Genomic DNA, 27,897 nt, shown 5'->3' on the forward strand with positions numbered 1-27,897 from the left:
GACTTCCATAAACATTAAAGAAAAATAAAAGATTTTAAAAGATTGAAAACATTTTTTCCAAAAACTGAAACACATTGGAAAGCTGGGGCTGAATCAAGTTCCCAAACATCAGAACAGCTGTAATCACAAAATAACTGCAAAGAAAGAAAGAAAAAAAAATATCTAAACAGAATGTCCAGTTTAATATCCAACCAATCAGCTCCTTTAAAAACCATATTTTAGTCAAATCGCCATCTTCACACAACGAAAATAGAAATGTCTACAAAGTAGGCAAACCCAACACCAGGGGAATCAGTAAGTTTCTTCTTTTTTAACATTTAAGTTACATATTTTCTAAGAATGCCAATGGTAAAAACAGTGTATACATTTATTCAATATATTTACTGAATATTGATGTTAACTAGACTTATTGTGGTAATCATTTTGCAATCTATACAAATATTGAATCATTTATTTTATACACCTCAATCTAGTATAAAGTTATATATCAATTATACCTCAATAAAAAATATTTATGGAATATGAATAATTTATTTAATACTATTAAATGAATCTAACTTTTATTCAATTATATTAATGTCCTAGATCTGTGCTAAGACCTAAGGGGTGCAGGTTAATATGATGATGCCCAGTCTTCCAAAGTTTACAATGTAGTAAACCACCCATCCCCCATCCCCTCATTCTCCCTCTCCACATACCCTATCTTACACCCGTCGCCACCTTCCACCCATATGGTTCAGGCTAAACACTTAAAAGTCATTCTGAATTCTTCCCTTTCAACACACAAGCAATCAGCAAGCCTTAACAGTGTTAGTTACCTCCAACAACATACACCCAGAAGCCCACCACCTCTCACCAACTCCACGCTGAGGCCCAAGTCCATGCTGCCAGCAAATCACTCCTGGACTACAGTAGCAGACCCCGTGTCCCTGCTCCACTCTTGGGCTCCCTCCAGGAATATGTTCTCCAGCCAGCAGACACAGAGTTCTTCTCAGAGCTTGAAGAGGATCACATCATTCTCCTGATCCAATCCTTAAGCTGCTGGAATAAACCTTGTGATCTGACCTATAACTACCTCTCTAACCCCATGCCCTATATCTGGTCCCTCAAGCACTAACCACCAGCCACACTGGCTTTGTTTCTGGCCTTGGAACAGCCCAAATTTATTGACATCTCTGCTCCCCCCTGGCTTCTTGATCCAGGTATTCTTCATATGGCTGTGCTCTCAATGTTTAGTCTCAGCACAACCTGACAGCCCTGCTACTGTGAGAAAGTAGAAGTTCATGAGCTGGGCATTTGGCTCACTATTCTGTTCTATTTTTTAAAGTAAACTTTTAGTTGAAATGTAACATAATTACCAAAGAAATGCAGAAACTTTCCATGTATAGACCAATGAATCTCCCAAAGTAAATACACCAATATAACTAGCAGACAGATCAAGAAACAGCACCCAAAAGACTTTCCAGGTCCCCACTTCCAAGTCATTATCCTCATGAGGTAACAGGAACCTTGATTTATACTTTCATAAATTAGCCTTACCTGTTTTTGAAATTTATATAAACAAAATCATGCAGACTCTTTGACTCTAGCTTCTTTCACTCAGTGTTGTGTTTTTGAGATTCACCCATGTTGTTAAGCACAGTTATAACACAAAACTTTATAATATACTACACTGCATTTGACCATTTACTTATAGGTGGACATTCGGGTTATTTCCAGTTTGGGACAATTTCTCATCATGCTGCTAGGAAAATTCTTGTACACGGCTTCTAGTAAATATATGGACATATTTCTACTGGGAATATGCCTAACGGAATTGCCACATTGTATCATATTCAACTCTAGTACATACCACTAAATAGTTTTTCAAAGTGACTGTATTGATTTAAAAACCCAGGATCAGTACAAATGAGTTTCAGATAATGTCAAATATTTGACATTGTCTGTCTTTTTAATTTTAGTCATTCTGGCGAATATATCACGGCATCTCACTATGCTTTTGGTTCTCCTTTCCCAGATGACGAATGAAGCTGATTATCGCTTCATGTTTATTGGTCATTAGGATATCTTATTGGGTGAAGTGCCTGTTCAAGTGTTTGCCCATTTTTCTTTTAATTTTTAAAATCAAACTGGAGTTCTTAATATATTCAGGATACAAATCTTTTTTCAGACATATGCATTACAAATTTTTCCACAAATTTTTTATTTGCCTTTTCATTCTCTTCATATGTTCTGATGAACAGTTCTTAATTTTACTGTTATCCAATGTATCATTTTTTCCCTTTACAGTGTTTATTGTTCATTTAAGAAACCTCCACCTACACTAAGATCATAAAGGTATTCTCCTACATTTTCTTCCAAAGGTTAATTGTTTTTACCTGACATGTTTACATTTATAATCATATTAAGTTGATTTTTCATATACAGCATGAGTTAGGGGTCTAAATACTCTTTCTAAAAGGGTATCATTTTGACCGCACACTGTTACTGAAAATTCCATCCTTTCCCCACCATATTGATGACATATTTGTCAAAAACGGTGTCTATTTGTTTTATCCTTGTGCCAATACTACAGTATTAATTAGAATGCCTTTATATTAAGGTATTTTATATTGATATCTGATAGTGTAAGTCCTCCAGTTTTGATCTTTTACTTCAAGGCTGCTTTGGTAATTCAATTCATATCCCTTTGGATTTTCACATCAATTTTACAACCAGTTTCCACCAAAACAACAACCAAACAAACAAAACTTGCATCCTTTTAATGGGATTGCATCTTTTGAAACCTACTGATTTACGCTTTATGCTTATGGTTAATTGTGGTAAACTTTCCATGTGCATTTGATCAACCATCAGTGGGTAGTATTCTACATATGTCTGTTAGGGCACGTCTATTATTACATGATGAGATTATTTTTCTATCCTTTCCAGTTTTATCTTCCTGTTTATTCTCTCAGCAGTGGAGTAGGATGTGTTTAAGTCTTCCATAGGACTCTGTTTGTCCATCTCTATTGCTAGTTCTTTTGGTTTTTGCTTTCACATTTGATATATATCTTCTAGTGTACTGACCCTCTTCATTTCCAGTAATGTTCACTTCCTTAAACTCTACTCATTAAGTATTAGTGAAGTTACATCTGATTTCTTTCCATTTGCAAGATATATCTTTTTTCATGCTTTTATTTCCAGACTTTCTGTGTCTTTATATTTTAAAATTGTCTGTTATGTAACATCAGGTTGGTTTTTGCATTCAATCCATTAATAACAGTCTTTTAATTGAAGTACTTAGTCCATCTAAATTTAATATAATTATTGATCTAGTTGGATTGATAGCTACCATATTAGTATTTACTTTCTATATGACCCGGTTGTTTCTTTTTTCTCACTCTTGGCCTGATTTTTACATAAAGAAAATTCTTTTATTATCCAATTTTTTCCTTTAATTGAGTTCTTAGTAAACAATCTTTTACTATTATTTTAGAAAATTTAGTAAAATCTACTTGCTGATGCTAGAACTTTGGAACTCTTAAATTCCCTTTGTTTCCCTCCTGCCTTTCAAATTATTATCATTATATAAATTGTACATATTTTTAAACCCATAAAACATTACTACAATTGTTTAGTACCACCAACATTTATATTTATTCACCCATATATTTACCCTCTGTTGCTATTCACTCTATTCTGCATTTCCATGTTTCCACCATAATTCATTTTCTTTCTCCCAGAGGAGCTACCTTTACTCTAGTATTTCTTTGGTGTAGGTCTGTTGGGTTTTGCTTATCTGAATACATCTTTATTTGCCTTTAATTTTTTGACGAAACTACTTATTAAGCAAATCAAATTTGGAAAGCAAAACTACTTATTAAGCAAATCACATTTGGAAGGTCTTAAATTTCTCTGTTCTAAGGAAAAAGCATCAAATCCTTTAGATATACATTTAGTTTTACCGTAACAAAGAAATCTATACATACTTTTAAGATTTAGAGCTATTTTCTTTTCTTTTCCATTTAAGAAAAACACAATTTAAAAATAAACAGAACAAAATTACAACAGAAAGTGTCAATTTTAAAAAATCTTACACAATTTCAATGATTCTTCATCAAGTGGCAGAACTCAAGTCATTAGAAGACAATCATGTTAAACTTTAATTAGGCATGCCCAGGGATAGGTCATGCTGTCTAAATACCCACTTAATGCCATTATCTTTTCAAATTTGTAACTGCCCATTCTGTCTCCTCTCTTTTTAACACTAAAATACCCAAACATCTCAAACCCATCCTTTCCCTGTTTAATATAACTCCATTTCTTTAGATTTGTTTTATTTAGCAAAGTGCTTGTATAGGGTGATAATGCTAAATGTCCATATTTATATAGAGACATAGTGTACTCTCCTAGCCCTTTGGAGAAAGAAGTAGAAGTCAAGGATTTTAAGCACAAGGATGAACACTCTAGATTCCAGCAGAGCAAAGGGAGAAAATTTTCTTCTTTCCCACAGTGCATGGTGATATGTTATTTCCACACCAGTACAGTCAAAAAGGGATAACGAGTAACTTGGATCAAAAATGGATAGGCATTTTTTCCCCATTTTGCTCAAGATAGTCTCCCATAAAATAAGTAGAGAGTCATATCATAAAGAGAAGAAAAACAAAGAAACCTCATTAAAACAAAACAATTCAACACAAAAAGGAAAAAACAGGAGATGGTAACTTGCTCCCAGAAAATATAAAATTTTAAGAAATAAAAGGAAAGCTGTAATCTATTAGTATTCTGTTAACCCATATATATCTTCCTGTCTTCTGATTTAGCCTTTCTCCTTCTTCCACATCATCACCATTTTCATCGCCTTCTCCCCTTTATTCTCATGCTCGTCATCATCAATATGTTCAAAGTCTTATTTATCATTATGAAAATCAGCTTCTTCTCCTTCCCTTCCTCTATCATCCATATAAAAAGCTAAATTGTCCTTTTAATAGATCTGACCAAACAGCATCTTTGATGAGGTCTCCTAATTCACCTGCTCCTGCATCCAAATCATTGGTGAACCAGATGAAGAAAGTTGGAGATTTTTCATGGTACCTTTTCAAGAAAACTTTATTTTGTGTCTGACATGAACAGTTCATCAAGTCCTCCCTAGATTCCCATTTGATCTCAGTCAACATTGAAATTGGGTCCCTACTCTTAATGAGATGAATGTATTTTAAAGTAAAGATTTTCAGCAAAATAAAAACCTATTTTATAATATGATTCAATATCTTCAAATTCTATCACTTTAGTTTTGAGAAAATACATCAGTATCTCTTCCTTCTTATTCCAAACCAAGGTAGTCATTTGCACATTGTTGACAAACATTACCCCTAAATTTGGGATCTGGGACATCAGTTATGGCCTCTTTTGAATGGTCTGCAAAGTTTGTTACACTTTTGTTCTACTTTGAAATTTTTCTCACTGGCTTGTTTGCAAAGTCTATTTCGACTTACAGATCTGTGTATATAAATGCCTCCTACTGTTCTTTCCCTCCCTTCAGTGAATCCAGAGCGGCAAATTTTTTCCCCTGGCAGGGATTTAGAAGTGGTCTTGAGTTGCTCATTTGAAGACAGGGTAAAGACTTAAGGTTAGGGCTAATGCTGTGAGATAAATCCAAAATACCAGTCACACATGAAGATGTTTATATTTGAAGATGCTCAGAGAACAATGCTTTCACTTTTTAATATTTTTGCTGGGTATATAATCCTAGATTGGCAACTATTTTCTATCACCCTAAAGATATTATCCAGTTGTTGACCATCTTTATCACCTTTTTATCTTTTCTGTTAAAAAACAACTTTTGGGGGGCGCCTGGGTGGCTCAGTCGTTAAGCGTCTGCTTTCAGCTCAGGGCGTGATCCCGGCATTCTGGGATCGAGTCCCACATTGGGCTCCTCCACTGGGAGCCTGCTTCTCCCTCTCCCACTCCCCCTGCTTGTGTTCCCTCTCTCGCTGGCTGTCTGTCTCTCTCTCCCTCTCTCTCTCTGTCAAATAAATAAATAAATAAAAATCTTAAAAAAAAAAAAAAAACTTTTGGGTTTATTGTTGCTGTTTCAAAGGTAAGGTCTCTTTTTTTTTATTCTGGATGCTTTTAAGATTGCCTTAGGTTTCAACAGTTTTACTAAGGTATATATATATGTAGGTAGATTGTTTTTTGTTTTTGCTTTTTTTCATTGATGCTGCTTGAGGCCTAACAGAGCTTCTTCAATTTTTCAGGTAATGTTTTTAAAGAGTTCTGGAAAATTCTCTGCCGTTATCTCATCAAATTTGCTTATGTCCCATTTTCTTCCTATTGCCCTTCAAATGCTAAAAACTCATAACATTACAGATATGAGATATGTTCACTGTCTCACATATCTATTTTTAGTCTCTCTGCTTCATTTTCAATATTTTCTATTGACTTCTTTTTCTCATCCTTAAACCTATCTTTTGCTCTGTCATATCCAATATCTAATTCAAATACTGAGTTCTCAGCTTCACTTATTATATTTTTTTCTCTTCTAAAATGTCCATTTGACATTTATACATCTCAATTTTTTTGGTAAAATTCCCCATCTGGTTATTTCATTTGTTTCATCTTTTCTTCTTTTGCTAGAACATATCAATCATCATTTTAAAGTCCTCATTTGCTAATTCTAATCAATATCTGAATACAGTATCTGAAACATGTTATTTATCCTATGTCAGTTTCCATTGCCCAGCTTTTCTTTCAGATTTAGATATGGTCCTATCTCTTAGCATCAAGTCATTTTTTTTTTAAAGATCTATTTATTTATTTTAGACAGAGAAAGAGAAAGAGCAGGGGGAGGGGCAGAGGGAGAGGGGAGAAAATCTCAAGCAGACTCTGAGCTACGCACGGAGCCTGACACAGGGCTCAATCTCACGACCCTGAGATCGTGACCGGATCTGAAACCAAGAGTCAAAGGGTCAATCAACTGAGCCACTCAGGCACCCCTGTTAGCACTGAGTCATTTCTAATTAAGTGCTGGACACTGTGTATTAAGAAACTTTACCAGCGGGGCGCCTGGGTGGCACAGCGGTTGAGAGTCTGCCTTTGGCTCAGGGCATGATCCCAGCGTTATGGGATCGAGCTCCACATCAGGCTCTTCTGCTGTGAGCCTGCTTCTTCGTCTCCCACTCCCCCTGCTTGTGTTCCCTCTCTCGCTGGCTATCTCTATCTCTGTCTAATAAATAAATAAAATCTTAAAAAAAAAAAAAAAAAAGAAAAAGAAACTTTACCAGGTATTATGTTTCTCCAGAGTAGGTTTACGGTGACTTCTGCCAGGCAGAGTAGAAAGTGTTCATCACCAACTAATCAGGGAGTGAGCTGAGGGGAGGCTGGGTTGCAGCTGAGGCAGGCTTTAGCCAGCCGCAATCAACGATATTCCTAGAGCACAGCACTACAGCGCTTCCACCTGAAAGCAGTGTGCACTGAGGGCCCCTCCCCGGCTACCTGAGACTGCAGAACACTCTGCTTTTTGGCAGGTGAGAATTCTACCACTGAACCACCCACCCACGCACTGATACACTCCGCTTTTTGAAAGTGTGTGGCTGAACCTTAGCATTCTGCCATGCAGTTTCATAATTCTGCAAATGTCTTGAGGGGGAATCAGCAACGTTTTTAGCTCTTTTAGAGTTCCAATATTGTTACTCCAACCTCAGAAGCCTGCCAAAACCTCTATCTGCTCCTCTATGCTCAAACAACTCAGCTCTACATGGGCTGAAATCAGATTTTCAGACTCTTGCCTCTAATCCAGAACCAGCAGAAGTCTGACCAATTTCCCAAGTGAAAAGAGGCTGCAGGTTGTCATTTCACCACTCCAGGTTTTCTCTCTGGAACCTCAAGACATTCTAATACTCCTTGCAAAGCTCTGATGTTATGCAAATCATTTTTGTATTCAATCCGTCTTTGTAGATCTCAGCAGTAACATCGATGTGTTCAAGTTCTTATCTGACATAAACTTTCTTGCCCTATTTTGTTTTCTTTACATCCACATCACTACTTCTCATTGTATTACATATTAAGGGTGTTTTATGTCTAACTTTCATACTGAAACGTAAGTCCCAAGAGAATGAGGGCTTTACTGAATCCACAGGGTAAAATCAGACTGAATGTTGCTTGACCCTGTATTCTTCCTTGCCCTATCATGCTTCACTTACCATGCTTACTTTTGTTGTCTAAAGACAATGTCTATTTTTTCTCTACAAAGATTCCAACTGGCTCATTGTTTTTCAGTGTGAGAAAAGAGAAAAACTAATTCTACATCTACATATTCTGAGTCAAAAACTCTTTCTCCCCCCTCTTCATGTTTCCTTACTTTCTCCTCTATGCGGGAGAGAAATTAAAGATATATTTACCTTGGGTCTCTCTCCTCTATGGTTCCTTGCCTTCATTTGACGGTTGAGACCCTGACAGTCATTCCTATCAACGCCCCACTCCCTGCTGTAGTAAGCAAACCTACCCTCAGGCCCAGGATGTGTCTTCTACAGCAAGCTGCAGACCTGTCTGTCTCTGCTTATCCTCCATTCTGACTCTGCTGCAAATAGAGCCTGCAAGACAGGTCACACTTCTCATTGCAGTCAACATGCAAATATACTCAGAATCTACTCCACAGGCCCAACTCTTGCCTGCGAAGACCAAGATTTAAGAAGCAGAGTATAAGGTCCCCACTCTGACCATGGGTCCCAGTCATATTCTCCAATCCAGCTCTTCTGGAGCCATGAACTTAGAGGGAGATATTTTAATCTTCAACTGACTCCTATCTATTCTTCCTTGGTTAGAACCAAAGAGAGAGAGAAGGGTTATCAATTAGGAAACATCGCCAGTGTGTACTGTCTGGGAGTTGGGAAAGAAGTTCCCAAAAACAAACAATGTTTTAAAGACCAATCAGAGAAGGGGCCCCAGTTCACTTGATACGTACATTTATTTTGAAATAACAATTTACTAAAAATGTAGAAGATTAACAATTCTTACAAACACCTACAAATCTTGTAATCATATTTCTCTAGCTGTATTTTTGAAAGCATGTTATTTACCCAGAGGTACAAAATCTTTTCCACTAACAAAAATAAATAAAACTATGATTATTTGATATTTTGCATTTTGTAATATGCAGCTACCTAGTAGAATGTAATGACTAATAGCCCTGGTAATTCCACTAGCCTCAGATGTCAAAAATGTAATTTTCCTCATCAGTCCTCAAAGCAATAGATTTAGAAAAGTAAACAAATGTAAAACTTTTTAAATGCCAGTAAGTCATAATTGTAAGGTAAAGCTGATCGCTATCATCATACTTTATGCACTTCAATGTGTTACTTCTGGAACCTGTGCTACTGCTGGACCACAAGCTCCTTAAGAGTAAGAGCATGGACTTTTTAAAAAGCAAAGTTTAAGCCTTGTGTTGTTGTCTTCTTAATGCATAGAGATTACTTTTCTACCAAGTTGTAGATACTTTTCTTCTAAGGTTTAATAGCAAGAAATCAACCTGTATCTACATAAGAGAGATTTTATTCTTTCCTATAAAAAATCACCCAGAATTCAGATATTTCACTTGACTCTCCAGGTTTTATCTGGTTCTCTGGGATTCTGCATATAAGTTCTTAACTAGCTAACAGCAAGAACGTTTTGTCCACAGAGGCCCATCCTCTATATTATTACCCATCAGTATTACTAAACCGTGGCATGGTATTCTGGCTCAACTTGCATCACATCACACCACCAAATACCCGACTACACCTGCTGAACTGTTCAAAGACTGAGAAGCAAACATGGACCCAGCATGAGTGGGAGAGAAAGACGGATGGGACTGAGACTTTTGTGATCTCACAATACATGCAAAGTTTAGGAATGAATGACTCCACTGGCAATGTCAGGAGGACACCAAGTTTTAAGATCTTACCAGGCCAGTTTCTAAATAAAAACTTCCTACAGGCGACGCAAAAGGATGCCTTGGAAAAGGAAGGGAAGACCCACTGCAAACAGAGCAGAGGTATTTGGAGAATTTAAGCAGACACCGGATTCACCAGCAGCCACTCTGGAATACCGGAATGATAGGCTGGGCAAGGAAAAAGTACAATCTGTGTAGTATTCTACAGGTGCCAAAACTTAAAGGCATGTGTGTGCAGGAAGCATAAAGACCCAGAGCCTAGAGAAGAGGTATTTGAACTGTGCCTTGAAATACTGAAGAAAGTATTATAGAAAAAGAAGCTCTTGGAGATTTAAAAACGAAGGACGATTGAGAGTTTTAGCCACAGTACATGAATGGATTTTGGTCTTAGGGCAAGTTTGAGCAGGAACACACTGGAAGGAAATAGACCTCAAGCTCCAAATCACCTGGAAAAAAGTAGACAAACAGACTGTTCTACAGAATAGATGACAATACAGACAACTGGGCTCATGCCACTAAACTATCCACGGGAAGCATTTACAATCAGGCACTGGTTTCCAACCTCAAGCTCTATGATTAGCCTCAGGGCCAAGAAATAAATCTTCTACCAGCGTGCTTAATTCTAAAAGAAAAGCAAAAATCTGAGGTTACCAACAAGTCTTAAGGACAGGCGAGACTGAGTCTCTTCAGACCTGAATCTCAAATTCTGGAGGCCAACACAGAACGAGGCTGAGGTGCTGGTGAATTCTCTGAAGCAGTGGGCGTCAATAAATTTCCAACCTGTACTTTTGGAGGGAGAGGAGGAGCTTGCAGTAAACACCAGCAATTGACCCCATTAGATCCCTTCAAATCCTGTCCCAAACTCACAGGGACTCATACACACCGGTAGGCTCATTCCTGACTGGTGCCTCCAAGTTCTTTGGCATGAAATGGCCACCTCGGGGTTCCTGGCCGAGATCCACCAAAACTGTTGGCACCGGAAGCCAAGTGCAAATAGAGACTGAGGAAGAGCTCTGCCACGTGCTCTCTCGCAGGACACCATTTTCCAGGCTAGCCTAAGGATCCGGTTCATGTCCCATAACCACACATACACTAGGTTAACTATTGGCTTGAGAAGGACAACCTGTTTGAGAACTGCAGGTGGTTAACTTTGTAACTATGGGCCAAATTAGAAATGACCTAAATAACCAGTCCCAAAGTACCCACCAGAGAGGGGAAGCTCCCTACCTCCATCTGAGAGGACTCAAAGGGCTTCATGAGGGGAAGACTGCAGGAGGACCAGTTATTCTCCTTTCTCTCTGCTCCTTCTGAGACCAACACCTCCAAAACTAAATAACACAAATGGACTTCACTAGTATAACTCAAGGCTGGGAAAAAGCTCATCCAGTTAACTTAAAAAGTAACAGTATTAAAGCTAGCAGGCAGCAAACTTGGGGAACTCAAAAGGTGTTGATTGTGTTTCAAATGTTTCCCCCAAAAGGCGAACCACTGAGAGAGGTTTCCCTGTCCTGCACCCTGCCCCCTGTCCTGCACCCCTGCCCTGGGCAGGTGTTCCCCTGTCCTGCACCCCCACCCCAGCAAAGACTGGCTAAAAATCCAAACTGAAAACCAGACTACGAGGAGGAAGGACTAGAGGAAGGAGTAGAAGGACACATGAACTAAGGGGTTAAAAGGATCAAAGGGCTTAATTGAAAAGAGCAGGCTCATCAAGGGGCGATTGTTCATCAACTCTCTTCCGAGTTGCATAAAAAGTACAAATATTACTTGTTCAAAACCCGGATATTAACTAAGAAGTAAAATAAAATAGAGAATAGCAATCACTAAGTGCATGTAACATTACCTGAACCTACAACGTACAAAATCGATCGTTCTTTGGGCACCGGTGTGTGAAAACAAGCACTCATGTAAAGACATTAAAGACCCATGGGAATAAGTCATATAAAACCAGATGATCCACTGCTGCACTGTCAGCTCCAGAACAGTTCAGAAGCAGCCTGCTTACGTTTCCTATAGGCAAGTCTTTCTTTCGAAATAAAAATCACGATCATTATCTGCTTCACAGTGCCTCAAAACCAGCTGTGCAAAACATTAACCCATCACACTAAAAAAAAAAAAAAAAAAAATTAGCTGCTGAGAAAATTAAGACCGTACAGAAAAATAGTGAAAGCCACTGAAAATATGTTCCCGCTCACAAACATAAACAACTAAAGCAGCACGTTAAATTAGGCAAATCAGTAACATCTTCCACTTCTAGCGAGGACTGTATTATGAATTTCCGTTTTCCATCACCTGCACTGTAGAAACCTTTCAAGAATCTCTTCCTCACACACGGTTCCCCACCACCGGCAGTTTCAGCAATATGGATAATGGTTAAAAATGTATTTTGTTTAGGGCGCCTGGGTGGCTCAGTTCGGTTAAGCATCTGCCTTTGGCTCAGGGTCCTGGGATCAAGCCCTGCATCTGGCTCCCTGCTCGGTGCGGAGCCCGTTTCTCCCTCTGCCTCTGCCGCTCCCCCTGCTTGTGCTCTCTCTCTCTTCCTGTCAAATAAATAAATAAAATCTTTAAAAAAAAATGTATTTTGTTTGCAGATAACACACTGTGATGGCTTTATGTGTCAAGCTGGCTATAGTAGCCAGTTATTGTATTACTCTAAGCGTAGCTGTGAAGGTATTCCGCCGATGTGGTTAACACCTACATCAGCTGTCAGTAAGGAGATGACGGCCAACGCTGCATATGGCCGACCCTCATGCAATCAGTCAACGGCCTTAACTGCCAGCTGAGGCCTGCCAGAGATGTTCTGTCTCAAGACGGCAACGTCCGCTCCTAGTCGAGTTTCCAGCTTGTAAGCCTGCCCTGCAGATTCCAACTTGCCACCCCACAATCATGTGAGCCAAGTCGTTGAAGTATATACATATATATATATATATCCATCCTATTGGTTCTGTTGCTCTGCAGACTCGAACTGATAAACACACATTCAGAGACTTTTTATATGTAACTCTCGACCACTTTACTCTTCCCTTTTCTGATTTACTGATCCTGCTTCTCTCAGCCCCACCTACACAGAGCTCAGCTCCCACCCTACTCATGGAACCCACCACACGCAATTCTTGGAACTGACTTTTTTCCAAGTTTTTGCTTCAACAACCCCTATAACTTTACTTCTCTATTTCTATCCCTTAGGCCCTTCTTTTTCTGATGATTAGAAAAGAACAGCAACAAATATACTTGGTATAAACCAGGATGAAAATTCTCAGACAGATGCACATTTGCGTATACAGATCCCTGCATTAGGGAAATTTCAGATTGCAAAAGACTATTTACAAAGTCACATTTTCTTGAAATATAGGTAAGGTACATTTTAAAGTGGTATTTTCATTTCAACAAGGAGCTCAGAACTGTTTCTAAGAAATCAGAACTACAATTGGGAAATAAAAGTTAAAGTATAATTTCATTTACTGAAATTGAATTCTTAATCCAGTACAAGAACACTCTTATTTTAACATCCAAACATCCTTATGCATGGAAAACTCCTTTTCAATGATGAACTTCAGAGCTCTAGAAGAATTATCTAGCAAAATATTTCAACAGTATTTTTTTAATGGTAAACTTTCAAGTTACTCAGGTCCCTTAAAACTGAAACATTCCAGCGTTTAAATAGTCAACTGGAAACAATACCTATTAACAGCCTTGTAAATGTACTAAATAGTATAAAGAAAAACATTAAATATTTAAAATAACAATGACATCCTCACCTCCCACATCAACCTGTAATCCATATTTTCATCCAAGTCTTCAGGCATTCTCTTCTCTCCAGCAAACGGTCCAAACTTTTCACCCTGAGTAGTGATGATTACATTGAAAGGGGGTTTAGTGCAATAATCAAGTAACAAAAATAAACTCATTTCTTTTCTGGAAATTTTTTTTCTCCAAACCTTCATGCCCAATGGGTGAGACACATTTAAAGTATTAACTAATTTACACAACACAAAATATTTACATATTTAAAATCCAACTTAATCTGTTTTTAGCTTGAGAGCCTGAATCCACAATACAGGAGCCAACATAAAAGGGTTAAATTGCATAACATTCAAATTCTGACAAGGCCTCTGGCAAGTAGTCTTAAAATGACAAGCATTGAGTTTTGCCTGACTTGAGAGACAAGCCCACCAGGCAGAAAATCACCTGGTTTCCATAAAAATCATAAATTCATCCCAATTATGAACAAGAAAGAAACAGGTTTGCCATTCTCAGAGGAAGAGCGTTCATAAATAAAGTTTAAATTCCCCTGCCAATCTTTCCAACAGCGAAGGCAGCACACTGTAAACCAGTTTCTCAAAGTGCAGGCTTTAGAGCCCACCTGGCATGAGAATCAACAAGGACATTGGTTTCAAATTCAGAATCCTGGGCTTATTAAAATCAGAAACCCTGGGAGTGGGGCATGGGGACCTGCATTCTGACAAGTTCCCAGCGAGAAGCACAGGTGGCTGGCTCTTGCAGTTACTTGTGAGGCAGGTTCCATTGTTTTCTCAACTAAGGTGACCAAAGCAGAGACTGGAGAGCCAGGGAGAGGGTTGGGTTTGTCCAGCCAGGCCGTCTGTAAACCGTGTGCAGAAGGACACGGAGCCACGTGTGCCTTTGTGAGAGTCCTCCAACCTCCCTGGGCCTAGTCTTCAGGGGAACCCTTCCCTTCCTCAAAGGAAGAAAACTCCAACAACATCTGCAGGGGAACTCCGATAAACATTGTTGGAGGGAAAAACCACCACCAACCAAGGCAATGTTTTGAGGAATACAAATGACTTAATGAACAACAGAAAACCCAACTCCTGGAAATAGCAACATGTTAAACCTTAAAGGAATTACAGCTAACTGACCCAGCCCCTCATTTTACAAATAAAGAGAAGAGGTCCTGAAAAGCTAGAAAAAAACAGCAGTACCCAAAGGCCTATTCCTTAATGTTAATTTAGGGACAAAAAATAGCTACAGAGGGTCCTCGGATCGAGATCATCACCCTAAATAACCCAGGCACAAGCACATCAAAGAAACAGGAAGACTGCTCTTTATAATAGCATAGAGTTCTTGACACAAAATTTAGCAAGCGAATTGCAGAGGCTAGAAGCCAGCTCTGCCTCCTCTACCCGTCATACCTCACTAGCCACTTCACTTCTCAGGCAGCTACCACGGCCCCGAAGATGCCTTCCTTGAAAAAGTAATCATTTTTTCACCTCAACATGGGACCTTACCAGTATTTAATGGCAGTTAAGAAAAGCTGTACAAGAAATGAAAGAAATGAAGCGCCTGGGTGGCCCAGTTGGCTGAAGCATCGTACTCTCCATTTAGGCTCAGGTCATGATCCCAGGGTGGTAAGATAAAGCCCTGGGTCAGGCTCCACCCTCAGAGTGAAGTCAGCTTGAGATTCTTTCCCTCTCCCTCCCCACACTGTTTGTCCCCTCCCCCCCCACCTGTGCATGCACTCTCTCTCACTAAATAAATAAATAAATAAATAAATAAATAAATAAATAAAATCTTTTTTAAAAAAAGAAATGAAAGAAGAGGGGAGGGTAATTAATATATACTGAACTACTGTGGGTCACACTCCAAATAACCCTATGTGAGAATTTCCCCATTTAACAATGAAGGACACGGAGAATCAAAAAGTTTAAATAACTTGCTCGATTAGGGTCAACCACCCAGCAAAGATCAGAGAAGAGCTTAGGAAGCAGTGGTCTATTCTGCTCAGGCACGGTCTGCTTCACCATGCCACCCACCACTCAAAACCCTCACGACTGTATGACCCAGCGCCCAGGCAGCTCACCCCTCTCTTCTCACTTCCCATCAACTACAACCTTTAGCAACTCTGTGGGCCACGCCTTGCTCATAGTAGTCACTCAACACACGGACTCTTGAACTGAGTGAAGAAACTGATGGACCGCTGTTAAAGCCAATCTGGAAGGCAGACCAAAAAATAAGGTGTGTTTTTGGTAACAAATTTGAGGATTTGGTACTAATGCATGTAGTTCATCTTTTCATAGCCACATATTTAGTGTTTATCAGTCACTGCAGGAGGTAGTAATCTAAGTACACACTTTCCGATGCAACTGATCTACCCATGCCGGTAGTTTGTCTCTGCAGTACAAACTGGGAGGGGGAGAAAATGAATCAATCAATCCAGCAGTGTTCAAAGGACTGAAGAGGAGGGATGGAAACCCATATAAATGCACTGGAATCAGTTGAAAAGACTGCTTGGTTGCAATGTCTAGTGAGATTATTAAAAGAATTACAGATTTGAAAATTCAAAATAAGAATCAGGACTCAGATTTTAAAGCCTCACTAGTAAGAGTGAGCAAGCACTCTATCATAAACTCAAAATACCAAACTAGAATAAGATAGCTTTCAACTTTTTTCTTCAACCCACAGTAAGAAATAAAGTTTGCATCTCAGCTTGGCATATTCACATGTACACATAGAAACACACACATAAAACTAAACTATAAATTTCTTGAAACAGTACTACCCTTACTCTGTACAACACAAGCCTATATTTTATACACTACTTCACTTAACTTTTTTAAAAATACTAGTTCTGACCCCATAAGTTAATTTCACAACTCAGTGATGGCTTCCCATCTAGTTTGAAAAACACTGACATAAAAACATACACGGGGAAGGCAAATTTATTAGGTATGCCAGTGAGTATATTAGCATGATCTGATCAACTAGACTTGAGATTCTGTAGCTGCAAGATTACAAAAATGTTAATAGCCAACTCTTCATTATCCTTAGCACATATGGTATGAAACAGTGCAGATAATTAAAACAATTTATATTTGACTTTAGATGAAGATTTTGTACTTACCAGACTCACTCTCACTCTGAAGCCTTCCCCTAAGGAGCCTACCACCTGCTATCCACCCCTTCTCTAACCTCTTGTTCGTCGTACTTTCTTCTAATTGTAATTTTATTGCAAATTCTGCTTTATTCACCAACCCTTTCCCATGGGAATTCTAACCTAAGATTAAGCTTCTTCTACCTCAGTGGGCTTCAAACCTGCTTGGTTAACACACTTGTGAAAGGAAGGTTTGGGGTACACACCCCATATATATGTGATTACTTTTCTTTTAGTTGAACCATATGAAATTACCAATATTTGATCATTTTCAACCTACAAAATGAACATTTTTCATATGATTCATTATAATAAAAATTATATATACATATGCATTAGCATAATTAACACCTAAGGTGAGGTTTACAACTAATGACAGGAAGAAAACCAATATTTCAAACTATCTTCTTGAAAATTTCAAAATTTTTTGGCTGACATCATTGGTTTTACTCTCTGTGATTAAGCTGCTGAAGCTCTCCTATTAGCAGCAGGAAAACCGTCAGCTGTACTATTTCCTTGATGTTCGTGTGTGCCTACATTATTGACGCTACCTTCATTGCAAGAATTTTCCTAGAATTCTTTACGTCAAGTTATCTAAGGGGTCACTACATCAAATGCTTACATGGTCAGGCAGGAAAGCAGCACGACATCCGTCATCCAACAACAAACACGTAAAGGACACATTAGGGAGGGACTGAGAGGCAAGCTGGAAGGGCAGGCCCACTTAAGCTTTTCTACTGAAGTTGAAGTTGGTATATCACAATGGGGACCTCATGTTGCTAGATATCTGCAAATATTTCAGAGAAGCTGACAACTCAAATGTGTACATGAAATCACTACTTGTCTCTGTTGGCGATGAATTCCAAGCTTTCAAAACTCTGCGGGTCAAATAAAGTGTGACTTCAAGACAAACTCAACCTGTAGACAGCAAACCGTTCAAGGCAAACTCACCTCTCGGACTGGCCCAATGCCCGGCCCACAATGGTGCTTCTCTGCTATTTCTAAACAAGCAAATAATTAATCTATTCAATTGGCCACCCACTGGACCAGACAATAACTTTCAATGAACAAAAAATGAATGATTATAAACATGGCCCATTTTCTCTCATTTCGCTTAATATTAGCCAAAAGTTGAAAGCAAGATTTACCACAGATCTCTCTCTTAGAACAGTGGGGAAAGCACTAGCTGAGGCTTCAAGACATCTGGATCCTGGGGCACCTGGGTGGTGCAGTCCTTAAGCGTCTGCCTTCGGCTCAGGGCCGTTCCGGGATCGAGCCCCACATCAGGCTCCTCCGCTGGGAGCCTGTTTCTTCCTCTCCCACTCGCCCTGCTTGTGTTCCCTCTCTCGCTGGCTGTCTCTCTCTGGTCTAATAAATAAATACATAAATCTTTAAAAAAAAAAAAAAAAAAAGAAGAGAGATCTGGATCCTAATCCCTGCTCTGCCCTTGATTAGCTGTGACACAGCAGGATGTCACAAACTTCGGAGCCTTAGTTTCCTCACCTATAAAACTTAGGGATTTGGAGTACCTGATTTCTAAGATTCCTGCCAGCTCTTAAATTCTGTTAGAAAGAGCTTCCACAGGCCCATTTTGGAACAATTTGAGAATCAAAGAGAACAAAACAGTAAGTGACTGAAACACATTAACACATAAACACATTAATTCTTAATGATTGTCCGAGAAGGAGAAAAAAATTTAAACCTCATTTGCCATCATTGGAGGGTAACAACTTGTTAAAATTAGTAGAGGGAAAGGGGCGCCAGGTAGCAGTTGGTTGAGCACCTGTCTTGGGCTCAGGTCAGGATCCCAGGGCCCTGGGATGGAGTTCCACCCTGGGTTCCCTGCTCAGTGGAGAGCATGTTTCTTCCTCTCCCTCAGCCCATTCCCAACCCCATGCTCTCTCTCTCTCAAATAAATAAACTCTTTTTTTTTTTTTAAGATTTTATTTATTTATTTGACAGAGAGACAGCCAGTGAGAGGGGGAACACAAGCAGGGGGAGTGGGAGAGGAAGAAGCAGGCTCCCAGATGATGAGCCTGACGTGGGGCTCGATCCCAGAACAGTGGGATCACGCCCTGACCCAAAGGCAGACGCTTAACGACTGAGCCACCCAGGCGCCCCAATAAATAAAATATTTTAAAAAAATTCAGTAGAGGGAAAGAACTACCATTTTGCCCTACCTTTTCAATAATACCCTAGATCAAGAGAACCAGACAACAACCAATAGAGGGAAAGCTCTTCTTTACAGAGGAATGCTAATTTATAATAAAGAAGCACTACTTATTTGAATGAAATAACCATTTTGAAATCCCTAAAAATGTAACTGATTCAGGCAAGGGTCATCAATGGATGTTAAGACCATTAGGTAAAAGGCTGATAGTGAAATAGATATTCATCTAGTATCAGCTCACAGATTACTGCTTTAAGCACAAGTTCCCTTTTAAATGGAAAAATCAGGTTACCCCAGTGTTGGCATTACTAACAGTGGGGAAAACCAGACATTATATACCCCTGCTATAATGTAGTCTGAGGTAAACCATTCCAGCCCCTCATTCCCCAGTGTCTGTCATAGGAACGTGAGAGGGGTGTTTGCAGAACTCTCCAGCCACCTCCACGGGCAAAAGGGCGAGTGAACACGCGCAGACCTCTTCCCCCTTGTCCTGTCTCTCCCCAGCACCTGGGGAGACCCGTGCTACCTAGAAAGAGAGCGCAGGGATAAAACACCTATGAGAGGGAAGTGGATGCTTCCTGCGATGCCCACAGCTCACACTGCACTCTTTACTGCAATGTAAAAAGTATCCTGAGGGTAGGAAGAAGTGTTTAGTATACAATGTCAGTGCATTAAAAAAAAAAAAATAGTAAAATAATCTATACCTAACTTCCAGATTTGAAGAAATATAGAAGATAGAGAAACACATTAAATAAAGCCCTGGGAAAACAATCAGATAAATCCAGATTGTGAGATACTCCACAATTAGCCTGATCTCCTCAGAAAGTCAGTTATTAAGGGGAACAGGAAAAGGGAGACCGTGAACAGATTTGATAGATATAACCAAATGTAATAGGTGGTCTCTGATTTGCTCCTGGTTCAAAAAACAAACAGCTATAAAAACATTTTGGAGGCAACTGGAGTAATTTGAATATGGGCTGGAATTAGAAGACGTTAGGAAATTACTGTTATTTTTGTTGGATGTTAAAATGATATTATGGCTATTTAGGGGAATGTCCTCATACAGAAATACTGAGGGAAAATTTGTCATAATGTCTACAATTTACTTCGAACTGGCTCAGCGAATAAAAAAATTTATACATATAAATGAAATAAATTATATTGAAGTAAATCAGTCTGCAGTTGAATCATTCATATGTGAAATAATGATCATTTTTCACAGAAGGAGTCTAAGGGCCCACTTAGAACGTAATTATATTTCAATGTTAAACTACGGTCCATGTGCTGCTCTCGAAGTACAATTAGGCCTTCAACAAAGTGTGTTTCTAAAAAGTTCAGTATGAAAAATATCCAATCTTCTTTCCCTACTATTACTGTTGGGGCAGAGATAAATTGCCTCATTATATGCTATATCCATACTCCTCAGTACTGGAATGCTGACCTTGTTGAGAGTAATAATGCACGTAGGTAGAAAAACATTTACCAGCTTCCCACTTAAATAGGGAAGAGAGCTAACAACATGCAAGCAGAAATCATTATATGAACCTACCACAAAGGCTCTCAACAGGAGGACTACGTCAGCTGGCAAGTACATCCTAGGGCTTTGGTTATTTCCTCCTTCTCCCCACCCGGAATAAAAGCATGAGAGCTGGAGCTAAAGCAGCCATCTGGAGGCCAAGAGAATGCAGACTTCCACCCCAACATCTTAAGCCACTGAACTGATAGCAGTAAATGCCTATATGCCAACTTCTTATTATAGGGAGAACATAATCCCCAAGGTTTAGATTACTGGAGTTGTCTCTATTACTCTCAGCTGAGATAGCAAATGTCAAGGAAAAGAAATGCACTAGTGCCCAAGACATTACAGAATCATTCTGTATGAAAGGAGTCCCTTATAAAATAAATATGAAATGGGAAATGCAGGAGAATTGTGAGGAAGAAGAGATGCTGGGTATATGGATATAGCACCTTCCTGTTAACCCCAACCCTAAGTCACTTGCTTCTCTTGAGCAAAACAACTGCTACTAGTGTGTACAGCAAACCGAACGTAAGTGAAGCCTTAGGTTTTGGCAAAGAACAAGTGTGAAGCATTTTCTCCAGTGGACTAAGTAATAAACTGGAAAATAGCAGAAGAGCCAGTACTGAGGACTGGAAACTAAGGAAGGCAGAGAACATTTTGAAAGTCAGAGATGGGGGAGGGGGCCACAGCCCACAGTCTTTTCCATGCTTGGAGTCCAGGAAAGTACAAGGAGACCAGACAGCCCAGACAGCTGAGGAACAGTCTTGGGCTTCGATAAAACAACCAAGGCAGATTGCCTATATACAAAGGGGCCCAGCCACCTGAGAGAGAAAGATCAGGCAGAAAAATGAGAACCATACTCTGTAAAATAGAACTTCTACAGGAGACAGAATACTTTAATTAAAAGGAATACCTCAATTGCATAAGGAAATTTAGAGATTCAAGTAGAGCCCTCAAACACACACACACACACACACACACACACACACACGCACTCACAAACACACACTCTTTTAAGAGGGCGGGGGGTGGGGGGGAAGCATGATTTCCCAACTGAATATTTTTAGAGAATGAGCTGAAAGAGAAATAGACTAACGTGAAAATCACTTAGCCAGTCAGGAAGTCCTTTGCAGTCAGGTGGAAGGAGAGCTACTTGATGATATACACAGATTCAGGGAGAATATGTCCACATGATGATGAGAAAAAGAATCACAGACAGTCACTAACTAAAAGGAATCAGAACAGGGGACAGAAGATGGCAAATGAAAATGAGTAGCTGGTGTATATACACACAAAATTAATGACAAGTAATAGGGTGTGTAGACTACATAGGGTAACTAACAACTCTTGAAACAAGAGGGACACACTTTAAAAAGAAATTCTATTAAGTAACACACCATTTCATGGAACTTAAGGATTGTTGGGGAAAGCCAGCAGGAAGGCAAAAGCATCCCAAAAGTTGCACAGCATGGTGTGGCAGCAGGGGAGGGAAGGAGAAGAGGGAAGAAGGAAGGAAATGGAACATCTTATAGAAGAAATTGTGTGTTTTTGTGGGAAAATAGTTGAGCTCTAGCTATCGGATAAAATGACACCCATTTGATTATGAAAGAGGGAAAGAGTAAGTAAATCACTAAAGAAAAAGAGTAGAACTAACAAAGTGATCAGAGGGGAGAAAAGAATGAACAGTGACTTGAACAGACAGCAAAATAAGGAAAATTTAAAAATAAGTCACAATATAAAATAAGTAATAAGCATAAAGAAAGATGACAAGAATGAAATCAGCTATATCAGGCATTACACTACATAAGAAGGTCAAGTTAAATTCTCTTATTAAATGAGAGACTGTAATACCACATTAGGAAATATAATCTAGCTACATGATTATAAAATATAAAAGAAAATGATAAAGAGTGAATTTACATGAGTAGACAGAGATACACAGAAAGGCAATAGTGTCAACATCAAACAAGAATTAAGTTAATTGCTGAATGCACTAAACAAAATAAGGCAGAGCATTATATAGTAATAAAAAATATATTTATGAAGATGATATAAGAGTGAGAAAACAGAAGTATAAAAATACTAAATATGCCCAAACTTTCAGTTATACAATAAGTCATGAAGATAGAAAGTACAGCATGGGGAATACAGTCAATAATATTGTATGGTGACTGACAGTGACTACACTTATTGTGGTGAGTACTGAGTAATGTACAGAATTGTTGAATCAACATGTTGTATACCTAAAACTAATATAACATTGTATGCTACTTATATTTCAATAAAAAGTGCTTAAAATAGCCAGTTTTAGGCTATCTATATTTTATGAAAATAATTAAAAAATTAACAAACTTTTCACCAAAAAAATATATATGTATTATATACATAATACATATGTATATTATATATGCATGAAGAACTAAAGTGGGTGATTTTTTTTTCAAAGATTTTATTTATTTATTTGACAGAGAGAGAGACAGCCAGCGAGAGAGGACACACAAGCAGGGGAAGCGGGAGAAGAAGAAGCAGGCTCCCATCGAAGGAGCCTGATGCGGGGCTCGAACCCAGAAGACCGGGATCACGCCCTAAGCCGAAGGCAGACACTTAACGACTGAGCCACCCAGGCGCCCCGTAAAGTGGGTGATTAATTTATTAAGTAATAAAAATAATAAGTGGAGTCTTTTGGGTTTTCTACATTCAAAGGGCCACATGCACCCCAATATTTATAGCACCCTTATCAACAATAGCCAAACTATGGAAAAAGCCCAAATTTCCATTGACTGATGAATGGATAAAGAAGATGTGGTACAGACCATTACTCCATCATCAAAAAGAACAAAGTCTTGCCATTTGCAACAACATGGATGGAACTAGAAGGTATTACGCTTAGCAAAATAAGTCAGAGAAAGACAAATACCATATGATTTCGCTCATGTGAAATTTAAGAAACAAAACAGATGAACATAGGGGAAAGGAAAAAAAAGAGAGAGAAGCAAACCATAAAAGACTCTTAACTATGGAGAACAAACTGAGGGCTGATGGAGGGAGGTGGGCAGCGGAGAGGCTAAATGGGTGATGGGTGTTAAGGAGGGCACGTGTGTTCAGCACTGGGTATAAGTGATGAATTACTAAATTCTATACCTGAAACCACTTTTACCATATGTTAACTAGAATTCAAATAAAAATTTGAAATGAAATAAAACAAAATAAAAATAAATGTAAGAATATTTTTTTAAATGCCATTAATTTTAGGGGCGCCTGGGTGGCACAGCTGGGTAAGCCTCCAACTCTTGATTTTGGCTCAGGTCATAATCTCAGGGTCATGGGATCGAGGCCCATGTTGGTCCCCATGCTCAGTGCAGAGTCTGCCTGAAGTTCTCTCTCCCTCTCCCTCTGTCCCTCCAGCTCATGCTTTCTCTCTCAAAAAAAAAAAAAATAAATAAATCTTTAAAAAAAATAAAAATAAGTGCCGTTAATTTTAAAACTTTTTAAGTTAAATATCCACCAAAAATTTAAAAAGAGTATCACTCCTACCCTAATAATACAAAAGGCCAACAAACTACAAAACCATAACTTTTCTTGAGGAGAGCACTAGCTTACCTGTGGCAGATGACAGAAGGAACAGCGGCCAGCCACCAGGGAAGCAGGTAAGAAATCAACTAACATATTAGTGGTCTGCCAAAGGATGCGTGTGAGACAGCCTGCATGTATAGAGCCCGTGGAAGCCCCAGACCTAAGGGGAGTTCACACACACTGGCAGACTCTTCTCCAAGGAAGAGTCTCCCATACAAGAAAGACTGGGACACAGACAGGAGAACAGAGAGACTCCTCGGTGTTGCAGGCATGCAAGAGGGGAACAGCAGCTCCTGCAAGAATGGCACAATACCCCACACCTCCTGCCCTGACCTTTCTTCCAAATGAGGAGAAGTCTTGAGCCACTGCCAGAAAAGTAGCACACTGTCATCCCCAGAACACGAATAAAGATCCACTGCTGCTAGAAGAAAGTTAGGAAGTAATACAGGCTCAGGAACATACACCATAACCATAAGAGGATTTCTACCATTGGGTAAGGAATAGGAACCCTCTCCCGGGTTTTATTTTATATTATAAAAATATACAAATATATCTCACCTCCTCTCTGACATCCCTCTCTGTTGTCTAACAGAAACTTCAAAATCAACTTGCCTTCCTCTGAGTTCCTAATCCTCCCCTTTCAAGCCTGCTCCACCCACAATCTATCCCAATCTCAGTTGTTGACGACAGACAAGCCAGGCCTTCCAACTTCTCAGGCTAAAATCCTTGGACTCATCGTCGATTCTTCCCTTTCTCTCCTCCATACTCATCAGCATATTCTGTCACTGACATCTTCAAACTAAACTCGCCACACTGCCACCATCTTGGTCTAAGCCACCATCTCTTAGCTGGATCTCTCTGCTGGATCATTGCAACAGAATCCTAACAAGTCTTCCAGGTTACACACCTGCCTGGCGGCCGACCCTTGATAAACTCAAGTCAGATCATGTCACTCCTATGCTCAAAACCCTGCAGCGGCTCCCTGTTTCACTCAAAGGAACGTCGACACCTTTACAATGGCCTGAAAGAAAGAAATGTGGCTCTTAGTACACTTCCCTTCACTAACTCTCTGACCTCCTCCCCTACTCGGCCACTGCTCACTCCCTTCCAACCTCATTGGCCTCCTTGTCCTGGGACAGCAAACAAACTCCGGTCTTAGAGCCTTCGCTCTAGCTGCTGCCTAGAATGCTTTTCCTCTAGAAGTCAACTTTCCTCCCATCCTGTAAGTCACAACCCAAACCTCCCTTGCTTAGTGAGGACTCACTGGACCACCTATTTATAATAACATCCCCACACCCGTGTCCCCGCACTCTGCCAAATCTTCCATACCTGGCTCTACTTTTTCTTTTTTCCGAAGCACTTATCACATTGTAAGGTAGTGTAAAATTTATCTAATATGTCCACTGTTTAGCTTCTGTCTCTTCTCAGTAAAACACAAGCTCCACAAGAGCCATAATTTCTCTTTTGCTTGCTACTGTAGTCATAATGGCCAGTACAGATTTTGGTCATGAAGATAAATCTTGAATAACTGTGTAAAACACGATCTGAATAAATGGAAGTTGTGGTATGCTGACAGCATAAAATATATTCAGTCATTAAAAATAATAAACTACAGCCAAAGTAGATGATTTGAAGGGATTCCCATAAGATACCATTAAATGAGAAATGCTTGATGATGAAATGAGTTTACTCTTCTCTCATTTTTGTAAAATAATATTTTAAAAGTGTGTGAGTGGATGTGTGCCCGTATTATGTTATATGAGCATGGACACAGCACTTATCAGTAGAGAGAAAAAAAATTTCTTTTTTCAGTGAGAAGGATATATGGGATGATCTGAGTTCAAATTCTGTTTAATCCACTTATTACTGACATAACCTTCCTCAAAATCAATCCCCTCATCTATAAAACAAGGATAATAATGGCCACCGTGTAGGCTTGTTGTAGGATTTCCATGTGAACTGTGGGACGCATTCAGTGACTGTGGTCTCAGTCATTCACCCTTCTGTCACTAGCAACTAGCCCAGTGCCTAACGACTTCAGATGCTCAATAAATATTTGTTGAAAAAATTAACTGTCATTATTATTATCACACACAAATAAGCAAAATATGAAGCTTCTGAGAAAACCTCAGTTTAAGTGGATTAGTTATACATTTTAAAATCTATAATAACACCAGGAAATACAAAGCTGCATTGAGTCACTATCCTACAGGGTAAATGTGTAAACATAAAAAAGAGATAGCACATATGGCAGGCATCCTGGTGATGATTTTCCCACTGATTATGTTTCCAGATTAGTTATCATCAGCCACCAGGAAATCTAAGCAAACGTTCACTGGCAGAATTTTAGCCCTAGCATAAAGATCCATTGTTTCTTCACCAGATTCACCTTCCAAGCTGATCAACAAAACACTTTATTCAACAAAATCCAGTCCCCTTATATTAACATCTATGCATGGTGATTTTTCCTCTATGTTTTTACTTAATTTTCTTTACAGGGTACCTCTTTCCCACATGTTTTTCTAACCCTATACAACTTGCTCCCCTCCCCTCCCCCCCCCCCCCCCGCTTATTTTCTTTTCATAAACTCAGATTTGAACCTTTCTTTCAGGTATTTTTCACTTGGGATTTGACCTCACTAAATGTCTTTACTGCAAATTCCTCAAAGAGAACCAAGGCGCTCGCCTTGATTTGAAAGAGAGGGAGCTGGCATTATGGAAGAAAGGAGCTTGAGAGGTAGCTGTTAGCTGCAAGGCCCCACGTGAAGTTTTTCTGGGCTTCGGTGTCATCATTTGTAAAACAAAAATGGGTAAATTCCATTACTTCCGAAGTTCTTTTTCTACTTCTATAAATATACCTGTTCCTCCCCGTTATAAGGGAACCACTCATCCAGGTTTTATTGCATGAATGAGAACTCTGAAGATCTTCTCCAGAATCAATACTGAAAACGAGGCAGAATATTCATCAACGTGGTAGCTTTGCAATGGGTACTTTTTATCAGGACCAGTATGTGGGGAAGGACTCACCCGTTAGTCATCGTAAAATGTTCCACATACTCTAGGCAAGGAAGAATTATACTTTGGAGCCCAGGTAGGATAATAATGGCCCACCAAAAATGTTCACATCCTCATCCCCAGAATCTGTATGTTACCTTACCTGATAAAAAGAGACTGCGCAGATGTAATTACGTTAAGGATCTTGAGATGGGGAGATTACCCTGAATTACCTGGGTTGGGCCAATCTAACCACTAGGGTCCTTACAAGAGAAGCCAGAAGCGTCAGAGTCAGAGAAGGAAATGCGACCACAAAAGCAGAGGTCAGAATGATATGGGGTAAAGGAATGAGCACAGGAATGTGGGCAGCCTCTAGAAAACCGCAAAAGACAAGGAGGTAGACTCTAGAGCCTCCAGAAGGAATCAGCTCTGCCCACTCATTTTAGACTTATATTCTCCAGAAGCCACTAAATGTGTGATAATTTTTTACAGTAGTAACAGGAAACTCATACCCCAGCAGTCAATATAGTATGTCCTGAAAAGTAGCTGTGTATAAAATCCCAGTTTATCTGACAAAGTTTGAATTAGGAACCTGCATTTGTCCATGAAAAAGGCAAACTAGATTGGGACACTGCCCTAGGGTTCATGGGCACAGGGTGCCACTTAGCAGCCACCTGGGCAAAAAAGCACAAGGTCGAGAGGGAAGGGAGCCAGGAACAGAGCTACCCCAGCGGGGTCAATTCACTGCAGCTGGTGTATAGACAGGCCTCGGCAATGCTCTTTACTGCTTCTTCTGGAACTGGGGGACCAGAAATCTGGGAGAGACATAATTTTATTTCATTTATA

General features: G+C 39.4%; 1 protein-coding gene across 4 annotated transcripts in view; it reads right to left on the reverse strand.

The window, feature by feature from the left end:
* The window catches only part of PRDM5 (PR/SET domain 5), a 194,077-nt gene that overhangs the window by 160,931 nt on the left and 5,249 nt on the right, over positions 1-27,897 (reverse strand). For 2 of the 4 annotated variants that reach the window (XM_026499257.4, XM_057310039.1), the window contains exon 2: positions 13,666-13,749. The exons of 1 other annotated variant lie outside the window; for it this stretch is intronic. In XM_026499257.4, coding sequence (XP_026355042.1) covers positions 13,666-13,749 — 84 coding nt within the window. Of the gene's footprint in view, positions 1-13,665; positions 13,750-15,756; positions 16,183-27,897 lie in introns of those variants that run through there. One more of the 4 variants, XM_048212274.2, reaches the window with a different exon arrangement.

This window comes from Ursus arctos, unplaced genomic scaffold (assembly GCF_023065955.2).
Source record: "Ursus arctos isolate Adak ecotype North America unplaced genomic scaffold, UrsArc2.0 scaffold_11, whole genome shotgun sequence".
Classification (NCBI taxonomy): Eukaryota; Metazoa; Chordata; class Mammalia; order Carnivora; family Ursidae; genus Ursus; species Ursus arctos.